This window comes from Benincasa hispida, chromosome 4, assembly GCF_009727055.1.
Source record: "Benincasa hispida cultivar B227 chromosome 4, ASM972705v1, whole genome shotgun sequence".
In the NCBI taxonomy this organism is placed as follows: Eukaryota; Viridiplantae; Streptophyta; class Magnoliopsida; order Cucurbitales; family Cucurbitaceae; genus Benincasa; species Benincasa hispida.
In genome coordinates this window covers 49,931,495-49,954,747 of record NC_052352.1, presented here as the reverse complement: position 1 = coordinate 49,954,747, position 23,253 = coordinate 49,931,495, and the positions used below count along the sequence as shown (strand labels likewise).

At 33.6% G+C, this 23,253-nt stretch overlaps 2 protein-coding genes, 1 long non-coding RNA gene and 1 other non-coding gene across 4 annotated transcripts; all 4 read left to right on the top strand.

Annotated features, from left to right (window-relative positions):
* Positions 1–8,352: 8,352 nt before the first annotated feature.
* On the top strand, positions 8,353–11,329 carry LOC120076876 (selenoprotein K). The gene is made up of 4 exons (XM_039030824.1): positions 8,353–8,508; positions 10,593–10,696; positions 10,788–10,932; positions 11,023–11,329. The coding sequence occupies exons 1-4, from the start codon at positions 8,490–8,492 to the stop codon at positions 11,055–11,057; spliced, it is 303 nt and encodes a 100-aa protein (XP_038886752.1). The 5' UTR covers positions 8,353–8,489; the 3' UTR covers positions 11,058–11,329.
* Positions 8,515–10,188, top strand: LOC120076877. The gene is made up of 2 exons (XR_005481660.1): positions 8,515–9,355; positions 9,445–10,188. It is a non-coding gene; the product is annotated as an uncharacterized LOC120076877 (long non-coding RNA).
* LOC120076935 lies at positions 10,024–10,168 on the top strand. The gene has a single exon (XR_005481682.1). It is a non-coding gene; the product is annotated as a small nucleolar RNA snoR137 (small nucleolar RNA).
* Positions 11,330–15,254: 3,925 nt separating the features above from the next.
* Positions 15,255–16,789, top strand: LOC120075949 (flavonol synthase/flavanone 3-hydroxylase). Its single transcript, XM_039029707.1, has 3 exons — positions 15,255–15,925; positions 16,020–16,347; positions 16,441–16,789. Exons 1-3 carry the CDS (start codon positions 15,459–15,461, stop codon positions 16,651–16,653), a joined length of 1,008 nt encoding a protein of 335 aa, XP_038885635.1. The 5' UTR covers positions 15,255–15,458; the 3' UTR covers positions 16,654–16,789.
* Positions 16,790–23,253: the final 6,464 nt, after the last annotated feature.

The window sequence follows — 23,253 nt, the reverse complement described above, 5'->3', positions numbered from 1 at the left end:
AAACAACTTTTGTCTTTGAAATAAAATAAGTTCAAGTAGACACATTTAAACTTTTTAATGAACTGTTCTGAACTTGCATGCATGCATCAAATCTATAACATCCCGAGTTTTTAGGAAAATTTAAGTTAATTATCGCAAATTATTGAGTTTTGGTTTCCCTAATCTTTAGAATTTGGAATAAAATTGTTACAGTTGAAGAAGTTTTATTGGTTATGTGGATTCTTTGAATAGAGTTTTAAATTAATTGGAAGGGATAATTGATATATTTGGATAAGAAATTTTGAGTTTTTGTGAAATTTGAAAGGAAAAAGGGAAAATTGTGATTTTAAAATTCTACCCTATTTAATTTTGGAATTTGGATCTAAAATTTAAGTAGAGAATTAGGAAAAGATAATTGGTTTATTTAGAAGTTATTAAATCAAGTATCTAAAAAGATCTGTAAATTTGGATTAAAGTTCATTTGGAAAGTTAGAATTTAATTTTGGGATTTAGATTTTTGGAAAGAGGTGATTTAAAGATGGTGAATTTATTTTGAGATTTATTTAATTAATTGGAGAAGAGGTGAACGATTTGAGTTTGATGTGATATGTTTATTAAGGAAAGGAGGATAATTGCTGTCTTCACACTTCTCGGATTAGGAGCGTAATCCGGGAAGGGGTATGACACTACTATAGATCCATAGTGGCACTCTTATGCACTATAGGACATATTGCTTCCATGGATATAACAATTATAAGTAAGTTGATCATTCACGAGTTGTAATTACAACTGGGTCAAATATCCATTTTACTCCTATAATAATTAGCTCTATATTCTTTAGTACCACTGATTCTCTAATGAACAATTTATTTATGGTCCAACAATAAACCAAGCCTCTCTCGGGCCAACGAAAGGGTAGGGTCTCATTGTTCAAATCCTGAAGTCAACACTTAAGAGAACTACTCATCTACTTATCCTATACAGGAAGGAGTGCATTCCATCTGTGAAATTTTATTTCTAGCTCCCTATTTGGTCAAGTCCCCAAATGGTAGGCTTATTGAGTCGATGACTCGAGCCACTCTCACCCATGAAAATCAAAGGACTAGCCTTCACAGGTAGGAGTTCATAACTCACCCAAGATTGAGATCGAATTGCATATGATCATCCTATGAAATATTAATCTCTTCAATTAGTGGAGTTACTGAGAGAGATTAATTATTTCACGGTACAATTTTATAAAAATTATTTATATAAGATACTCCCATTCAAATGTCTTCACATGAACGATTTAGATTACATCATTTGTACATAGTGTCACAAGAATAAAGTACCCAACTTTATCCATCTATTATAGATCCTTTAGGTTATTATTTGAACATAATCTACTTGTACGCCAACTACATACTATTCAAGTTTCATGCAAATAACTTTGAATTTTGTTTAGTGGATTGAGTTATGCAATATTAAGACATAAAATAAAATTAAATAATAACTATTTTATTAATAATCAGTAAAATTAATTTATTTACAAACCATGAGTTTAGAGCATAAAACCCAACATGCTGTTCTAATTGCTAATGACAATATGACTAAAACTTCTATTGAACTAGAGTCTGTTGAGAAAGTTATTATTGGGAATGAAGCGTTTGAAGGTCAAACTAATGTGTCCGATATGGATGTTGCACTACAAGAATTTTGGGCTTTAATGTCGGTTGAAAAAAGTGAAATCAGATGTATAATGTCGGTTTTGTTTTTTTAAAAAAGTGGATCTTTAATGTAGGTTTTAAACCGACATTGTAGGGGTACCTTTAATGTCGGTTTTAAATCGACATTAAAGACCCGCTTAATTCTTCCCTCTTCACTCTCCCCATATTTTCTATTTTTCCCCCATTTTTTCATTTTTCCCTCTTCACTCTCCCCGTATTTTCTTTTTCCTCTCATTCTCATACTTCCCTCTTCAGACCCTCTTCTTCCTCACTTCTATCTTCCAAACCCTTGCCATTCGTTCGTCGATCGTGGGTGAAGAGTTTGTCGTGGTGTAGATCTGGCTAAGATTTGAAGTCGCACCCAGTCGTCCGTGGTGTAGATTCTCTCATTCGTCCGTCGTCGATCGAACCCAGTCGCCCGGATCTGAAGTCCAGATCTGAAGTCGCTCGGATCCGTGTGCCACCATTCGTCGTTCAATCTGAAGTCCAGATCTGAAGATCTAAAGATCTGAAGTTCACCGTTCGTTGTTCGTCCAGATCAGTATGTTCTTCTTCTCTTTCCTCACTTAAACTCACAACAATTTTTGTTCTTATGTTACACCTCTCAACTGTTTGTGTAAATGTCTCAATGAAAGCCAATTGCGGTTTCAATTCAATATGTCTCTCTGCTCCTAGATTTGGGCCTTTTTATGTGTCTATGGCCTTTGAAATTCAATTTGATTAATGGTTTTGTTGTATATGATACATTTGTTGAAGTATTGGCAAGAGGCGTTGCCAAGATTTGCTCCTGCGTTGGGTATGCATGAGCAAGAGCAGTGAAAGCGAAATGATTGAACGCAAGACGGTAGGTAGACGATCGTGTAGCAAATGGGTAGCGTTACACGATGAGGTAGGCGATAGTGTAGGCGGGCACTGGACGATCGTGTAGCAATGCGGGGAGCTAAACGATGAGGTAGACGATCGTATAGTAAATGCGCGGAGCTAAGTGATGTGCTAGACGATCGTGTAGGCGGGCGCTGGACAATCGTTGTAGCAATGCGGGGAGCTTAACGATGAGGAAGACGATCATATAGTAGATGCGCGGAGCTAAGCGATGTCTAGACGATCGTGTAGATATGTGCGGGCGCTGGACGATTGTCGATCGTTTTGGCGGGCGTTGGACGATCGTATAGCAAGTTCGCAGGCACTAAGCGATAGACTACACGATGGCGCTACGCGATGGGCATGAGTACTAGACGATAGCCGTGCTACACTAGACGATGAGCAGACACGCTACATGATAGGCAGAATGCTAAGCGACAACAGGTGATGACGTTAAGCGATAGGCGAATGCGTTTAGACGATAAGACGTCAGCGCTAAACGATGGGCGCGGTAGCTAAACGAATAGCCTATGCGCGAGATCATTTACTTAACGATTGAGCTACACGATGGGCCGCTGGAGCTAAGCGATAGATGTAGGAACTAAATAATTAATTGGCTTGAGAACTTGTGCATTATGTTAATTAAATACACTAAAAGAAGATGTTTGACTCACAGTTTTAATAAGTTTAGTTGATGACTCACAATTTTAAAAAGAAGATTCTCTCATATTTCAACTATTGATTTTTCTTGTTTTGCAGGTGCAACAAAGGAGTAAAGATTTGGTATCGTAACCTCTTTATGCTTTTTCTTAGGGAACTCTAGTAAAGAATTTTGCCTTGAATGTACCATTTATACACATTCCCAATAAACACGATTAGTTGAATATGAATTCTGATCACATTTTCACTTTCAATCCTTTGTCTTAAACCTTTTTTATTTGTGATCATTTGAACAACAATGGTCAGATAAAGATGCCTATAACCAGACACTGTTGAAACTGGGGGGTCTATTCAAGAAGAATTATGAAGGGATACATACTTACCAATTGGAGAGGGACAGTAAACTCATAATGTTTGTAAAATCATAATGTTTGTATTACTTGTAATTTGTGTTTTCAATGGCTGAATTATTGTACGGCCTTTTAAATTATAATTTTATAGCAGAATTTGTGGATTAAATGTAATAGATTTGCAATCCATACATAAATAATATGTCATAGCCACAGTGTTTGATGATGATGTGTCATGTTATACTTTTTGACCAAAAAAATGGATTCGGCAGCGGAATTTAAAAAAACGGACAATAATTGATAAAACGGACAGATTATGGGCTTTAATGTCAGTTGGAACCGACATTGAAGGACTTTAATGTCGGTTGTAAATTTCATTAAAGGGCTTTAATCTCGGTTGCAACCAACATTGAAGACAGTGTTATTAAAGCCCTTTAATGTAGGTTTAAAACCGGCATTAAAGGGCTTTAATAACACTATCTTTAATGTCAGTTGTCAACCGACATTTAAGCCCTTTAAACCGATATTAAAGCCCGAAATTCTTCTAGTATTGAAAACATTTCTAGTAAAGTTGTCGTCTCCAAAGTTAATGTTGAGTCAAATGCTCATGTCCTTGGGTTTCATAAGCCTGGTGCCAATGTTGGGAACGTGTCTTTTACTGACAAGAACATGACTAAAGACTGATCTCCAAAAGGTGATAATGATGATTTAAACTTGAATGAAGTCTACTCTGAAGACAACATTCCACTGGATTGATTGATTCATAAAAGAAGAAAGGTGTTAGTGGAAGTGTCGATTCAATTCCTGAGACAAGTGAAAATATTTCGGAGGATGATAATTTTGAGGATGCTGAGTATGTGTCTATGTCCTCTGAAGATTTTGCCAGAGAGACCAGTTTTGATGCGGAAACGTTTGTTCACGTTCCTTTAACTAAACAATCTTCTCGAACTGGAGGTAGAAAGAAAGTCTTTCCTCTTGTCCCTGCCGTTCCTTTGGATGATGTCTCGTTTCATACAGAAGAAAGTGCCAATTTGTGGAAGAATGTAGTTCAACGCAATATTATGGCTAAAAATGAATTTCTAACCGTACACAAGATTGTCTGGACGTAATCAAGTTATTCGTGAAGGCTGATTTGATCAAAACCGTGTTAAATCTTGGGGCCTACTATCCTTAGTTTGTGAATTTACAATCTACCCCATAATTTTGATAATTCTAATAGTCTTGCCTTTCGAAGGGTTCATGTCCATAGGAATTGTTTCATGTTTTCTACTGTCTTGATAAATAAATTTCTTGAAAGGCGTAAGGATGAGAACATTACTGATCAAAAGCCTGTCATCAACCGTTAGAGTTGATTGGAGGGGTTGAGAATGTCTGTCCCAATAATGGTTAGACTATGTTTTTAAGTTATACAAGGGGAAGAATTCTCTAATGTTGTTGTTCTATTTCTTTGGGTTGGCTTAGTTGTGTGTTGTTGCTCTATCACAATTTAAGACATATGGTTTTTGTGGTTTTTTACTGGCTTTTGTGTTTATGTTATCTCTTGGGTGGTTGTTTAACTTTTTTGTCTGGTCTTAACAAGTAGTAGTCAAAGGGAGAATTAGTTCGAGATTTGGTATTAGCTACATTTTTTTAAGATTGTTTGATTTTTGTCCTATGAGTTGTTTCAGGAAATGTCCTACATAATATCTCTCAAAATATAATTCTACGGATTATTTTTCCTTATCTGAAAAATCTTGTGTAATCATTCTTCACAGATTTTTTTCCTTATGTGGACTTTGCAAATTATGTTTGGGGCATGTTTCCTATTTTCTGCTATGCATATTTAATAGCAAGTTGTTTTCTTTCTAGAGTTGTAGCTTTGAGTATTTTGAATGGAGTTTTTGGTTTGTGTGGTAGTCATACGGTGTGGTTGTGTGTCAATCTTAAAGATTTTGAATCAAGAGGTTTTGTAGATCTTGAAGTTGTACTTAGATCATTTAGAAGTCTAAATAGTTACTTGAGAAGGTTGTCCCGGTCTTAGAGGGAGGCTAAGGTATTATTGCTTGAGAAGGAATTCTCAAATTTATGGGGAGCTTATGTTCATCAAGTGGAGTGATCTTCACTTAAAGATGAAAAGATTGCAGTTGAGAGAGAGTCTCACGCTTAGGAGAAGACTAAGTGATTACCTACTAATATGTTCATAATTAGGGGGAGCCTAAGTCTCTTTGAGAGGGAGTCTCACACTTAGGGGGAGCATAAGTGCCTATTAATTGAGTTAAGCTATTCGTGTGTTACTGTATTTGCCAATATTTACAGATAAATATACTGTTATAATTGCTTGATTTCATATTAGTAAAAATACCATTCTTGGACACACTACTCCCAGACGTAAGTGGTATATCGCCGAATTGGATTACTAGACCTTGTGTCTTGTCTTTTAAAGTTTATCTATTTGCTTTTTTGTTTGTCTTCACAATTACTGAAGCATTATGAGTAACATTGTTATTCAATGTGGTAGATAACCTTCATTTTAAAAAAATATTGAAATCGATTACCATTTTATAAACGACAAGATGAATGACGACGTGATCAAATTGTCGTCAATTCATTCCCAACATCAACTTGCAGACATGTTTACTAAAGCTCTTCCTAAGAAGCTCCTGTTCTTAATCTTCATCAGAGGGAGTATTGGTTTCTGTTATGTAAATTAATTTTGTTATACATTTGGTTAGTCAGTTAAGTTCGTTACAATTAAATTTTATTTGTAAGTTAGTTAGGATTTCACTTATATTTTGCTCTTTATAAGCAGCAGACCTCTATGTAAAATTCATTCAAAGGAAACAAAAGGATTATTTCTCCATCAAAAGCTGCTAGCAGGAAAAGGATAGAGGAGAGAGGAGCTTTTGTTTTTTAATTATTATTTTAACCTTTGAAATTTTCATTTCAACATTAAATATGATAAAAACTATTCTGTTAAGTAGTAAAACTTATTTCTCAAAATTTAGCGATAAAATGGTACATTTTAAAATTTTAGATATTATTTGAAGACATTGGAACCAAAAATGTATTTTTTCCTGATTAATTCAAAAGGTTGAAAGTGCTTTCTGTATGTATATATATTAACTTTTGATTAACTAAAGTCATTGAAGAAGCTATACTGAAACATATTAAATTATAAACTTTTGATGATTGTATAATCATATTAGGTATTTTTATTCTTCTAATTGATTTGTGCTTAAACAAATAATAATTTATATGTATGTGAAAATTTAAAAATATAATTTAATTCAGAATAAAGTCAAATTATTGATGTGAAATCTAAATTCAAGTATCTCTAATCTTCTAACTAAATTGTGATTTATAAAATAATGAAATAAGAACTTATATTAGACGACGTCGTTGCTTGGATCTTTCTCACACTTGTCGTTGCATATCACAATGCCAAAGATGAAGGAGAACACAATAGTTTGTTTGTTTCATGTGGATCCTATTTTCGAGAGTGGAGTTCATGATTTTTATGATCGTGTTCACTCGACCTAGGATGATATAGTTATTTTTTAATTATTTTTTTAACAAAAATAAGTTAAATTGCAAATTAGGCTTCATAGTTTATAATTATAATTTAGGAAAATTTCTATTTCAAACAAGTTTTTTCAAAATTAACATCTTTTTTAAAAAATTAGTTTTTCAAATCTCTTTCTGACCTTTTTATTGGGATCCCCACGTAGTGATGTTACAAAAATACTTATGTGAAAAGGAAAAAAAAAAATGTTTAGTTTCTTCTATATTAGACATTTGAAACCCTTCTTTCTCACTTTTTCAAGTTTTATTCGGGGTTTGCTGTTTGAATTATGGTACGACTATAAGAAAAAAAACAAAAAAAAGTTTTTGAAGAGAGAAGATAAACGACATCCGTGTAAATTTTAAACGGAAGAAACATTTAATATTTTCAATTAAACTTTTAAATTATTTTAAGTGAATCGACTTAGAATATTTATTAAGATTATATTTAAAAATCGTGAATGCATAAATTCTTATACATGTATAGACTTCTACAAATGTCTACTTAATAAAATTAACGATTATAATTTGAATGAACAATTTTTAAATAAATTTTAATTGAGAATCTAAATTGATTCACTCGTGTTAGAGGGTTTAAATTGATATATTTATAAAATTCAGAGTTTAAATTAATATAACTATTGGTTCCAATTTAAACCGTTATGATTTAAGAACTTAGAGCATAAATTTATATTTCTACCAAAAATAGCACATTCAATTGTCGATGACAATGAGGCTAAGGTGGGGGCAGGGTGCACTCCTCATCTCCATCCTCGTAGAGATTTTTAATGTCCCATTCTCTATTTTGGGTGGTTAGGAATCCTTGTTCGGGGATTCAAATCGCTCGAGGAAAAATTCTCTTTTTATTATTTAAAATTAATTGAATTTAATATTTACAGTAAAATTATAAATTTTATCAAAGAAATTAGTATTACCGTTATATATTTATTTAAATTAATAATTAAATAATAATTTAATATTTTTTATTGTAAATTTAATAAAAAAAATAAATTTATTATATTAGAAAATTAAAATTAAAGAAAAATAACTAAAACTAGCCACTGCTTTAGTGGTTTATTTACATATATATGAACTAACAATTAAAAAAATCAGGGTGGAGGAGTTTTGCCATCCCTAATCGATGATGATAGGACCGGCGACGTTGACTGGGTCGAACGATCGTTGACGTTTAAATAAAACTTAAAAAATAAAGTAACAAAAGAGAAATATATATGACGTAGCTGTAGCCAACCAAAATTCGCACAAATCATTGTTAAAAAGGAAGCGGAAACCTCTCGTTGATCCAAAACTCACGATCACGGTAATTCGGCCGCCAGCTTTTAGAATATCGCTTCTTTCGTTTCGACCCCGAGAAAGCTCTGGAAAGTCTCCCATGGCGTACGTTGAACGAGGTTCTCTTTCAATCTCTAATCATTTCTATTTCGATTTCACTGCAGAGGGATTGGTTGATCACCTTTGGATTGAGAAATATTTTAGCTTTTGTTTCCCTGTTACCCGAAGAATTTCATTCATAGAATTGGGGATTTTGGTTCTCCTCTTCTTGTCTTCAGATATGATCCTTTTATGTTTGTGTTGTCCATGTATTTATCTATGAACCCTTTCCCTATTTTCCCTCGGTTTATGCATTTCATGATTTCGATTTCGATTTTGGTCTTAGTAGGTTAGATCCAATAATTTTTTCTGCAAGACGTGGTATTCTGAGGAAGGAGTATTGTTCTGATTGCATATCTCTTGGTCTAATTTTTCTAACCATATGTCAGAAACTTCCTGAATTTTATGTTATCATATGGAAAAATCGTACACAAAAGATAAAACCATAGGAATGGAAATAAACCTAGGTCAAGAATTTAATCATGAAGAATTGGAAAAAAACCCTCGAACTGGAGTTGAAAAGAGAGTGATGTTTGGCGACCTAATGGAATGAATGACAGGGAAAATAGAGAAATTCGGCGGATGAGTTCGGGAAATTTATTGTCATTTGAGAAGTTAGATAAGATAAATAGCTTGACTGAGTTGAATTCTTATTTCCTTACCTTAAAACTCTGAATTTTGTGGTGCCACACTTTTACAAGCTGTTTCTGATACTTTTAAGGATGAAGGGATTTGGTTATTTCTTTGAGTGTGTGGTGACAGAGTTTTTCTAATTCCTCCACTCTGTTTCTATTTCTACAATGTGTTTATCATCTCTATGTTTTTGGTAGCATAAAAAGGCAAGGATAATGGCTCTTCACTTAAAAGGTTACCATTCATTTAAGAGGAATTTTTATCTTTTCCTGATGAAATGCAACTGCTCAATATAAAACTTGAAATGGTATTGTTGATTGCAGTTCGTAATGGAAGACAAGTATGAGTGCTTGTGAAGATTTGATGAATAAACAGATGTATTTTCTTTTAAACCTGTTTTGTTTGCTTTGTTTTTGTCTGGCTCTTCGGTGTTAGTGATCAATGTTAGGTCCATGTTATAAAGCAAATTGTAGAAGTATTCATGCCTTTGTTTTGTTAACCACTACATCATTGCGACGAACATCTTGTTAAATTTTGTGAAAGTACCATAATTTCAAGTCTTATAGAGAGAAGATATTATGAATTTTAAATCTTATCAAGCTTCATAACTTTGTTTTTTGTAATCCTGTGTACTGAATCAATGATCTAAATAATGTATTATATTTTCATGGTTTAGCCGTTTTTATGCACTTTTTTCAAATGCTGGTTAACAAATTGATGTTTTATGGAGTCTCAATTCTCATGAACCCGTAAAAATGTGTCTGTGACCTAAGGAAGTTATCAGGAAGAGTTTAATGCTATCAATATCAACTCGTGCTTTGGATCCCTTTTGGTTGTCTGTTGAGCAGGATTCTCTAGATCTGTACATTTCTTAGATTGACTAGGCCTTGGAATTCCTTTTGGTTGCTTCTTACTGGTGAACTTTCTCATATAAATCATTGGGGGACGTTCATGTTTCCGAAGCATAAATTGATTCTAAATTTGCCGGTATTAAACAGCTCTGTGTAATTTCCTATTGCACTCTGCTACCTGTCTCCTGGTACACCTGTTTTACATCTTTGTCGCGTGTTGGAGTATTTTGATAGATGAATCGCTTGTGTGTTAACTTATCGAGGAGTTATTTTTTCATTTTGTCGGTTGCTTACCATGTTGTCTAATTAATGACCTCTTTCAGCTCTTCTCTACTTACTGCTGTCTGTGTGACATTGTTTTTTACAGTATCTATTTCAATTGATTTTATGTTTTAAAGTTTTAGGAGTTATTGAATTGCTTTAACTTCCATCTTATCTGACTTGCTATCTTCGTATTGACAAACTTTGGGGCTATTTTTAGGTGGGTTGGACATGTTACTATTCTTGATCTGATTCTTCCTTGGAATTATGAAGTTGGATGTTTCCGTCTTATTGATTCTGTTGAGCATCAAGGTGTACTGACTACTGACCAACTATGCACTTGCTGTGATATCTTGTAGGTGTTGTGAAATCCCAGAGATCATTTTGGCGTCTCAAAACTATAACTGATTTCTTTTGGGCCATCATAAACGTTATTGGTGTGTTTTTTACCACATTGTTTTCGGTAAGTTGTTCCTTATTGCCCCAGAAAAATGTTAGCATTCAGAACCGTGTCATGTTAGTTACGAAGATAAAATTTCCATGTTTCTTTGTAGATGGAGAAATCAGAGGCATATAGAAAAGGATCCGGTTCAGGGAAGAAATGGGACGGTGGTGGCCCTGGAGGTCCTGGCTCAGGGCCCTATGGTCGTCCTCGTGGTCCACCTCGCGGTCTAGACAATGTTCGAGGGATCGATCACAGTAAGTTGAATGAATGATTTTTGAACACTTTTTCTCCTTACTTTCATTTGATTGATTTACTGATCTGTGATCCGAACTTATGGCAATCAGGCTCATTACCTGCCTGTGGCTCGTGCTGTGGCTAAGTTTTGGTTGCTTCAATGGTGCGTCTACATAAAAGCTGTCTCTCTGGACAATGTTATTTCAATTTAAAGTTGTGGGACGTGTTGTAAATGTTGATGGAATGTTATCTGCGAATATATCTTAGTATATTATATGCCAAAGAAAAACGTAAATCCTGGATCAACAAGGTTCTCTCATCATCTCATTTTTCGGCATACTTTTACATATAAAATACCAAACATGCTTTATAATGTAACGTAGTTACCCATTATTAATATATTATTGTCAAGGTGAATTTATTTCAATGGTAATTGGCATAACCATCCATCCTAGGGGTCGGAGGTTTAATCTCCACCCTAAAGTTTAATTAACAAAATGTCGATATGGCAAGATGACTTGAAATTTTTTTTCGTCTCTCTTTTTTTCCTCCTCTTTACTTTGTCAATAAGGAGTATATTTTGGAGAGAGTGAAGAGAAATGAGGTGTTAATTTTATTAAAAAATGAGAGTAAAAAAAAAGAGGATTGATGAAAGGACTAGTCGAAGGAGAGAGAAAGAGCAAAGAGGAAAAGGAGAGAGAGGAGAAGAGAGAAGGGAAAATATATATATATATATATATATTTGTTTTTCGGGTCATTTTGTCACATATATTTAGTTAATTAAATTTAATGATTTTATTCCTAAAACTTACTAAGATCTAAAAAGGTATTTCTTCCTTTAATCTTTAATTTTTATATTCTATTTTTAGTTTTAGCTATGTTGTTTGTTGTATTTTTTTTTATAATATTATTTTCAAAAATATTTTTTTAAATAAATTAATTGCATGTTTTAGATTCTTTCGTTATTGGATTGTCTTGGACAGAATAGTATTATGAATTTATTTTAGTAATTGAGTTTTTTGTGCCAAGTTTAGCCAAGAACTTTTTAAACTCTCTTGCAATTCGTATCTTGAGTTGCAAGTTTAAAACATTTAAGGAGATAGATCATTTTAAAACATTTTGAATGTCGTTTCGATCAAGTTTACTTTTTTTTTTCTTTTCTTTTTTTTTTAGTATTTGCAAGTATTTGGGCGAATTGGTATGTAATTCGACTATTTTTATACGATAACTCTGATCTTACAATATTTAGGTGTCAAGAAAACTAAGAGTATGTTTCAAATACATTTTCAAGTATTTAATTTAAAATATAAGTCATTTTAGAAAAAAAAAAATAGAGTATTTGACAACCTCGTAAAATAACTTTGAAGTGTATTTTAAACAGTTTTGATCAAAAGTGTTTAAATAAACATGATTTTTTTTTTGAAAAATACTTTTTTTTTTTTAAATCAATCCAAACGGGTCCTAAAATTCATGAGATGTTAAAATATCGAGTAGGTGGTCACCATGAGAACAAATTCTTTTTAAGGCTTTTAGTAAGCTCATGCTCTTTATTTACTCGTAGGTCAAATCATGATGCTTGCTTTTTTCTTTTTTCTTTTTTCTTTTTTTGTCAAATTAGCCCAAAACTTTTTAATATATTTTTGCAGTCTACATCAAGAAGATTATCGCCACATCTTGTAGAATGATTGATTTTCGAATCGAGAAATTTGTTCTTTATCTCAAGGTAATTTGTGACTAACTGAGTTTTAGTGTTCCTAAATTAGAGGTTCATCTACCTAATAGACTTTGGGACTTTTGGGACAAAGAATTAGTTATTATAGTTAGATTATAATAGTTTGTGTTTGGGGTGCATTTTAGCTTGAGTTATAATAATGTGTTTAAGGGATAAACTATTTTAGTTTGAAAACGAAATAGTAAATACTGTAACAAAAAGTAAAAAATGATGAATGTAAAATAGTAAACACTAGCAAATAGTAAATACGGTAGCAATTGAGGGTTGAGGGTTGAGGGTTTTGAAATAGTGTTGACGGCAACGATAGCTAATTGGAAACTACAAAACAATATTTATTATAGTCCTGAGATAATTTTTGTCCCAAACGGCTCCTTAATTCCAACTTCCAAGTACTCGTTTTCATATCGAGGGTTGTTTGATAAAATTGCGTTAGTTACTCCCTTTTGCTCTTTAGCTACCTTATAACTCTCACCTCTGCCCTAAATTATCAATTACTTCCTTTAATGCTTCGTCTCTTACTTTAATAATTATCCTCCCTTAAATTAATCTCTATAATTTCTCCTTAGCTACTCCCTATAATCCCTCCTCTCTCACTTTCTCTTCAATTATTCTATATAATCCTTCCATCTATCTTTATCTTATTACTCTTTCGTTCTTTGACTAATCCCTAAAATCACTTTTCCTTAGTGCGTGTTTGAGAGTTATTTTAAAATAATTAAAATTATTTTTATCATATTTTAAATTATTTCAAAACAAACTTTTAATCATTCAAAATCTATTCCAAATCTATTCCGTGTTTAATTTTATATGGTTAATCCCATTTTTTCATAACTATTAACATTGATTCTTTTTTATAGATCCTTAAGTTAGTCCTTGTTCTCTGTAATTTATGCTATTATTTTATCTCTCTTTAATTTACCCTCAAAATGCTTCAAGCAGAACAGCCCAAAGTTGCTTTTGGCAGCCATATTTGTAATATACACCTCCCCAACCAATTGAGAAAACAGCCACTTTAGCACTCATGCTATTATTAAAACTTCATAATCTACACTGTTGATAGATGTTTTGTTTCATTATTATTTTAAAATTATTATAGCCAAAATGAGAGTAGCTCTGATATTGAGTATGTACTATTAACCTCAAGTTAAAAGTTCGATTCTCCTACCCACGTACTGTAGAAAAACATTATAAATATATATTATATTGATTTTCAAATGTGGGATTGAGAAAGTTCCTTAATTCACAACACAAAACCATCAAACTTTGGAATAGTAATATGTGTTAAATAAGTTCTTATACTTTTAACACGACATTTTTTTATAAATAAAATGAATGGATCTATTGAATATGAAATTGAATTTTGATAATGGTATATGAATTTTAAAAAACTTTAAAGAAGTCAATGATCCATTATTCTATTAATGTTCAAAGACGTACTAGACACAAAATTAAAGAGGTATTTATGACATTGACTTAGGTTAAGACAAGTTGATGGTGAATAACTCAATGTCACCAAGTTCAAGTGTTCTTGCTATTGGAGTTTGCAGTCTTCCCCCTCTTATTGTCTCCCTCTTCCAATGTTACTAACCGTGAGATAATCCTTTGCATTCCATTATCCTTGATGTTATATATATATATAATCATTGAAAATGAGGAAGTACTTAACCAAATACAAATATTTCCTATAGACAAAATCTATATATATTTAGTAAAATATATCTATTCTAGCACTAATGACTCTATCCATTGAATCATCACTGATGACCAATTTTGGCAACATGCTCTAACAATCATTTTTGACGATCAGCTTCGATATCCAACTTTGGCAACAACCACCATCAGTGACTACTGCCATCTCACTTTGGTGATATGCTTTGATAACCACCTTCAGAGGTCAAACTCCAACCATCAACATCGATGATGGCCACCACTAATGACTACCTCTAGCAATGGCCACCTTCGACAATTATCTTTAGCGATCACTTCCGATGTCCAACTCCACACGTTACCACCTCCCACGGCCAACTTCGACAATCACCTCTGATGACCAACTTCGACCACCAACTCCATCAATCATCTCCAACGACTAGCTATAATGACCAACTTAGATGATCATATACTAAAAAAAAAAAAAAAAACTTGGTAAACTTAGTCAGTGAAAGTGTTTTTGAATTCAAAATTGAAATTTTTAGTTTAAAGTGTTTAATAATAGCTATAATTCTTAGTCGGTGCATTGATATCACTTGATTGAGAAAACAAACTTTCCAAATATCTCCATAATTGTATGATATTGTCTTCTTTAGACATAAGCTCTTATGACTTTACTTCTTTACTTTTGGTTTCACCGAAAAGACATCATACCATTGAAGATAGTTGTCTTCTCATATAAATCCATGATCATTCTCTTATCAACCAATATGGGACTTTGAGTGCATTCTTAATATCAATGTACATGCACAATTGAAATAACTTTTTGCCATAGCTTGCTAAAGACCAATCAAATAATATTTATAATACCAAATTCTACTACTATTATAAAGACGTAGCAATAGTGGTAAGTCCGGATTGATCTATTGGGATAGGAATGTAATTCCAAACTAATACTCATCAACATCCATGTGAGGCGCATGGTGAATAGGAGGAGGCTACGAGCCTTCAATTCTGTTCTGAAAAGACGCACCCAACTGGAAGTTTGTTGAAACCGTATCCTTTGAAAGTAACTTTCAACCCTCTGTTCTTTTCTTTATTTAATTAGCTTCAACAAAGCCCCATTTTTTTTTCTCCATCACCAAATTCTTAGCCAAAATTTTCAAAATGGAGGTCGGCAGAGTCCAGGACATCGCTTCCTCGGTGCTTTACTCCGATACTCTCCCCGCCGAGTTCGTCCGTTCGGAAACCGAGCAGCCGGGAATCACCACTGTCAAAGGCCAAGTCCTCGCCGTTCCTGTCATCGATTTCACTGACCCAGATGACGACTCTGTTCTCAGAGCCATCGACGATGCCTCTCGAAATTGGGGCATGTTTCAAATCATCAACCACGAGATCCCAAATGAAGCCATAACCCATTTGCAGGCCGTTGGGAAGGAATTCTTCGAGCTCCCACCGGAGGAGAAAGAAGTCTACGCCAAACCCCCTGGTTCCAAATCCGTCGAAGGCTATGGAACTAAGCTCCAAAAAGAAATCGATGGAAAGAAAGGTTGGGTCGACCATTTGTTCCACATAATTTGGCCTCCTTCTGCCATTAACTACAATTTCTGGCCCCAAAATCCCCCTTCTTACAGGTATGGACATCAAGAAATCCCTCCGAATTCTAAATTGTTGAACCCAAAGGATCGTACATCTTGATGGGTTACTCTGTTTTGGGTCTGTATGCAGGGCAGCGAATGAGGAGTACAGCAAGCACTTACATGGGGTTGTGGAGAAGCTGTTTAGAAGCCTCTCACTGGGGCTAGGGCTCGAAGGGCACGAGCTAAAAGAGCGAGCTGGTGGAGAAGAATTGGTGTATTTACTGAAAATCAATTACTATCCGCCATGTCCACGCCCTGATCTGGCTCTTGGAGTCCCTGCTCATACCGACATGTCGGCCATTACAATTCTTGTGCCGAATGAAGTTCAAGGCCTTCAGGCGTTTAGAGATGGGCAGTGGTACGACGTCAATTACATCCCTAATGCCCTCGTCATCCACATCGGGGATCAAATGGAGGTAAATGTGTTCTTCAACTTCAGGGTTTTTTTTTTTTACATTTCTGTTGTGGAAGATGGCTGAATTAGAAGTGTGTTTGTGTTGTGGGGGCAGATTCTGAGTAATGGAAAGTACAAGAGTGTGTTTCACAGGACGAGAGTGAACAAGGAGAAGACGAGGATATCGTGGCCGGTGTTTCTGGAGCCGCCGCCTGAGTTTGAAGTTGGGCCGCATCCGAAATTGGTCGATGAGAAAAATCCGCCAAAATATAAGACGAAGAAGTACAGTGAGTACGCATATTGTAAGCTGAACAAGATTCCTCATTAACTCTAATTCCTTAGTCGTCCTCTGTTTGTCTTCTCCGGCCGCCGCGTTCTGCTCACTGCTTACAATGTCTCAAATTATGCAACAAATGTTAGGGTAACGATTTTTTTTTTTTTAAAAAATTATAATTTGGTTGGAACTTGGAAACAGGAACTTGTTATGAGAATATAAAGCGAAAAAGATATCTATTTTCCCCTCTGAAAAATTAAAAAGGATATTATCTTTTTAGAAATTATTTAGGAAAATATTGTTGTTTTAAAAACTTATTTCTGAAAATTTTGTTTTTTTTTTTTTAAATAATTCGACTCGAGATTTTGAGAGATTTTGAGAGATTTTCATAAATTTTCCTTTACACATTGACCTTCATTCTTTCTTCCTTTCTTCTTTTTTTTTTTTTTTAAATAATCTCATAAAAATAAAAGAGAGAGCAAGAGCAAGAGCGAGATATCGAGATTTTGATAGAGAGCCAGAGTACACTTCAATTCGTACAAATTTCTTTTTTTTTTCTTTTTTAATTATTACACATTGTCCTTCTTCTTTCTTTTTTTTTTTTAATTTTTCATTTTATAAAAACAATTTCTAAAAATATTTTATTATTTTATTTAAATTCTAAAAAGAATAAATTAAAATAATATCTCATAAAAACAAAAGAATGTAAATTAAATATCTCATTTATATAAAAATAATTACAAAAATCAATGTGTCCCATAAGGTGGACGTTTCTTGATGTTGCTCTGGTACCTCTATAGGCGTTTCATAATATAAATATTCATTATGTTCTACACGACCCCATGTCATGCACGTATGAAGACAAAGGACCAACCTCTTAGTCATAATGTCCTAAACCAAATGCTGGCATCATAGGGGCATCATCATCAGACTAATATAATAGACTAATAATTTGCAACCTCACGAAGTCTACTATTGTTTAGTCTCTGTGAATTATAAAACAAATTAGACAATATTAAAATAAATTTAAATTAAAAATAATTAGATAATATTCATTCATTTACCAGATGACCCACAACTGCTACCAGACGAGTGACGTAGCGACTTGTGATATTATTATACTAATGAATATCTACTTGTGATATTATTATACTAATGAATATATTCTGGAGTGACATCTGTGTCAAACTATTCAAGAGAAACCCCAACTGTAATAAACCTTGCATCTACCAAATATGCAACTTTTTTGGACCAATCTCCAGTCCTTAAGTCAATATCATGCAGTACGGGTTCAGTACGGGTTCAGTATTACAAGGTGATGGGACATCCGCCGAATTGTCTCATCACCGAAGATGCTATTCACCAATGTGAAAACATATGAGAGGACTCATCGTCCGCCATATGTTTTGACCATTCATATAAAAATTAGGCAAAATATGCATAATAATTTTGTTCGGCTCGCAAATAACCTGAAACACAAAATATTATATTAGAGAATATGAAAGACAAATACAATAAAAATGTGTATAAAATAATTAATTATGTTTAGTGTAATGTACCTGTTCAGGTGATAATTTAGAATTTAAATTAACTAGATCAGTGATATAAAAATTAAATTGAATTAAATTTAGAATTTGGAAATCGCTCCCTAGCCCATAGTTGCAAAAGACCTAGCTATCTCTTGAACCTCAGGTCATAGTTGTCTAGATTTATCTGAAGATAGACTTCCACCCATCATTTGTAGTATATATGCTCACACATATCTTATGACAGTTTCCTCGTTTGCATCATCTGTGAGCTCACGAAATTGTGTTCCTAACCATATTAAACTTAACCTCGATCCTTTAATCTTATTGGCAGGTGGGGTCGAAATAATGTTGACGTTTTTCTCGTCCTCACGAAATAATGTACAACTTAATTAGAAGAATATGTACAACTTAATTAAAAGAATAATGTACAACTTAATTGAGTAAGTTTAATGAAGTGCATATATAAAATAAACTTATAATGAATAGTAGAGAAAAGTGTGAGCGTAAAGAATGATGTAAAACTTTATTATTACAATAAAAAATTGAATAACAATAAATATTATAAAAAAATTAATATATAATAAATTATAATAAAAAAAATGAATATACAATTAAATTATAATAAAAAAAATTGAATATACAATAAAATAATATAATAAAAAATATTTATTTTTTCAATTCCTAAAACTATCTGGAGCCCGTCTTAGTAACGAAGAACACTCCCTTCGATTATGTCCTAACTGGTTACAAAATCCCACATCGTGTCGAGTGGTGGTTCTGTCCAATCCATCTCGTTGTGATAACGTGAACTTTCGATCTACCAGGTTTTCTCAACAACGATGGATCAGGATGTAAGACGGGCATATTAGGGTGCGTGATCCAGTAATCAGAAGAGTAACATTCAGCATACTTTGAACAATTTGTAATAGTCCTCAATAAAATGCAAGCATGGAATGCCGAATGCTTGCAACTGTTACATGAACAGTACCGCTCGGACCTGTTTAGCCTTAATATTTGAACGCTTCTCCTTTGGCATGAGACTATGACGTCCGGTCTTCACATTAAACACACCTTTCATACCGATCGTATGATCGTAACTTCATGTTACTAGATTCGTGCAGCCCATTTATTTATTTCTCGTGTGCGTACCTGGATTTTTACTCCACTTAGTATTATAATATATGTTAGAAATAAATTATTAATAATATATTATATATAATATATATTATATTATATATATATATAATTACGGCGTGTATTTATCCTGATGCTCCCAATGCATCCCTTATTTTTTTCTCTTCTTTTTCTTGAAATAGTTCACGCATTTTGAAGAATGTTATCTGAGCAAGAGCATTTATAGGCAACATTCGAGCTCCTTTGAGGACTCCATTTATGCGCTCTGATAGATTTTTCATTCATCCACCCATATCCGAATCCTCCATCATGTGCTTGAGTCCATTGCTTCTAACTAATGTTGTAAAAAAAACTCAGACAGTCCGATTTATCCTTTGATATCTTCAATTGCTTTGTTGAACTTTCGAATTTTTCATTGGTCATGTTTACTGTTGTTATTTTTTCATTTAATGATTATTAGCTTTTTTCTTATTGTCTGCATATATATATATTTATATATATTTCTATGGAAATTAAATAAAGTGAAGACGATTTCCATGTGTAGACCACGTCAGCTGACTGGTTGACCGTTTAATCCATTGTGGCAGACTCGCTCTCTCAATCTCGTTCTCTCCTACAATCTCGCTCTCTCTTACAATCTCGGCCTCAATCTCGCTTTTTCTTACAATCTCGCTCAAAAATCTCGCTCTCTCTTACAATTCAAAATTCTGTTATTGTTGTTATTTTTCATTAATGATTATTAGCTTTTTTTCTCATTGGTCATGTATATATATATATATATATATATTTATATATTTCTATGGAAAGTAAATAAAGTGAAGACAATTATGAGCTAGATCCTCCTCATGAAGCGAGGATTCTCAAGCATTTTTTTTTAACAAGCCGTCTTCCTAACGATGTTCACGAGATTCAGTCTGCATTTTTAGCAAGATTCCTTCTAGAGCGAGATCCCTATTCACAAAATTAGCGAGATTTTCTTCTAGAGCGAGATCCTCAAGCATTTCTTTTAACAAAATGTCTTCCTAGCGATGCTCACCGAGATTCAGATTCCTTCTAGAGCGAGATCCCCATCATAAAATTAGCGAGAATTCCTTCTAGAGCGAGATCCTCATCACAAAATTAGCTTCAACCCACTTATCTTCCTTGTCGAGGATTGAAGTTTTGACTTATGTATGTCAAAATTTCAACCTTCGACAACCTAATATACAAAATTAACGAGATTCCCTTCTAGAGCGAGAATCTTCATCACAAAATTAGCGAGATTTTCTTTTCCTTGTCGAGGGTTGAAGTTTCGACTTATGTATGTCGAAACTTCAACCCTCGACAACTCTAATATACATATTGTTTCCAACATTTTCTTTGTTTGTCGAGTTCTCAATGTTTGACCTCTACATTAATCGAATCCTCAACCCTCGACTTCTAGCCTCGAACTCCCAAAACAACAATATTTCTCTAATAAGTTTCAAAACAACAATATTTCTCTAATAAGTTTTGAAAACAACAATACTAATAATAAAAGGTCCCTCTATTTTTATTCTCACTCATATTATAATTTAAGTCATTAGTATTTAGAAAGATTAACATATTAAAATTTGAAAAAGACAATTTTTTTTAGAAAAAATAAAATTAGTACAAGCAATATTATAGATGTAGAGTAGTTTGATTTGAACGAAAATTATATGTATGATATTCTTTTTAAAGTCTATTCATTTAAAACTTAAATCATTTAAAATAACTTAAATATACAATATTTTATTTTCTTAACTTTGTTATATTATGTATATTTGAGAGAATAATGACAACCACGAAACACCACACACTAAACTATGCCCTCGCTTCCTCATCACAAAAGAGGGGGAGGAAGCTATTAGAAAACATATCTACCTTGAGGGAAAACAAAAGTTGCAATTGGACATGTAGTTTTATTTTACTCTTTAGAGATGTGACGAAAAAGAGAATGTTAACAGCGTTTCCATGAAAAATAATATCCTTAATGAGAACCAAAATTTCAATTATAAAGGACTTCTTTCTGGTCAAAGAGTTAATCACCTCCAAAGCATCATATTCCGCCTCGAGCAGCAGACTGGTCTCGACTAGTCATACTTGATTCAATTGTAAAGGGCTCTTTTATGGTCGAAGAGTTAATCACATCAAAAGCATCATATTCCACCTCGAGCAATAGATTGGTCTCGACTACTCACGCGTGATCACACTCAGATCCTCCAACATTGTCTCAACTTTCAACTAGACTTAAAATTCCCATTATTTGAAATCCAAGGGTCATTTGCAATTGGGATACAACTCCTGAAATTTTGAAATCACAAAACCCAGACCACCTTCATTTTTGTTAATACACAATTTCTTCTAGCTTCCCCAAGGAATCTTCCTCTTTTCGTTTGAAAAGCCCCACCATAATCGGGCACACATCCTTTCTTTATCTTTACAAATACCTTTAGGAATTTTAAAGCAACTCATAGTATAACATAGAATGGATTCTCTTTTTCCACATATGATAGCTTGTCTTTGTTTCAATGATTTTGGAAAGGAGTGCAAAACGATGAGGAAGATTTTGGGGGATTTTGAGAAAGCTTCTGGTCAAGCCATTAACAGAAGTAGACCTATGTTTCCTTGCCAACAACATGTTTCGCCAGGTAAACGAAGATGATTCAAGATTGGTTGGGTGTGCACGTCGAAAGATCCTTCAATCTTTATGTGGGGCTTCCTTGTTTTTCTCGGTTGGAGGGAAAGAAGTTCTACTAAATCAATCAAATTTAGAACATAAACAAAATTGCAAAATATTCCTAATATGACAGAACTTAAAACTACTAATTAATTTTTGGTTAATGTTGATACAAAAAATCGTACCAATGGTAAATTTGTATTTACTTTCAAGGAGAATAACTTGATATCTTGCAAAAATATGAGTAGAGCTAACACCGGTGTGGTGTTAAGTCAAATTCACTCTGACGCTATGAGTTGAAAAACATACCCCTGTTTGATCGTGCCTCCAGAATTATATAGGTCGTGTCCATGTGATATCTGAAACTGACATGCCTCTTCGGCTTCCAAGCTATTACTAATCATTAACTTGTCTGTTCTCCATCTGAATCATCGCTATTTGAGCCATTATTACATATTTCAACCCTTAATGTGTTCGACTCTTGGGTGGAATTATGACGCTTGATTCACCAATTATTACTCGCAATGTGATTATATCTCTTTAATATAATAATAATTGAGTTACATAAAACGGAGATGGGTATTTTACTAGCATCCAAATTAATTATCTTAAAAAAGCCTTTTAATACAAACTCATGGCTCATGCATGGAACATGCATACCTAAGCCATACCTAAAATTCCCTCATAAATAACATGGCTTTTACATGCATGGAGAAAATTTCACCTTCAAACTCTTATGGCCATGCAAATCTCCCTATCTCAATTGGACCAACCCAATTGAGGGTGAATATAGGTTGTAAGGTTGGCAACTCTATTTTTTTTTTTTATATATATTTTTAAAAAGGTTGATCTCGTTTTGAGGCCAATTGGGCTCAGGGTTGGTTATTCTAAGCTGGGGGGTCGGCAGCTTATTGACAAGCTGACTTCTCCAAATTAGAGGGAGGTCGACACTTTGCCAACCCCTCTCCCTATTTATCATTTTTTTTAATTTTTATATTTCTTTACATGCATATATATATATATACACTACTTTTCATATGATTAAGATGCATGTTTCATAATATTGTTTCTAGCTAAAAGACATCTAAAAGCCTACTAGCTTGGCCTCCTAGCTCGAGCCACCTGTCGAGCCCGACTTATTTTTCTTAGCTCAATCTTCCAGCTCGATTTTCTTTCTTAGATTGACTTACATTCTTAGCTCAAATAGGTCAAGCTAATTGAAACATTTTCTCAGCTTAACTACCTTCACCTAAATCTTGGATTTAATTAAGTTAAGTAGGTTTAATTTTACCCTCCATAGTTGCCTCTCTC

Coding starts and splice junctions, on each gene's coding strand:
- LOC120076876 (XM_039030824.1), top strand. Junction 10,697..10,787: donor TTTTTACCACATTGTTTTCG/GTAAGTTGTTCC, acceptor GTTTCTTTGTAG/ATGGAGAAATCAGAGGCATA. Junction 10,933..11,022: donor TGTTCGAGGGATCGATCACA/GTAAGTTGAATG, acceptor TATGGCAATCAG/GCTCATTACCTGCCTGTGGC.
- LOC120075949 (XM_039029707.1), top strand. CDS start 15,459: ATGGAGGTCGGCAGAGTCCAGGACATCGCTTCCTCGGTGCTTTACTCC. Junction 15,926..16,019: donor CAAAATCCCCCTTCTTACAG/GTATGGACATCA, acceptor GTCTGTATGCAG/GGCAGCGAATGAGGAGTACA. Junction 16,348..16,440: donor ACATCGGGGATCAAATGGAG/GTAAATGTGTTC, acceptor TTGTGGGGGCAG/ATTCTGAGTAATGGAAAGTA.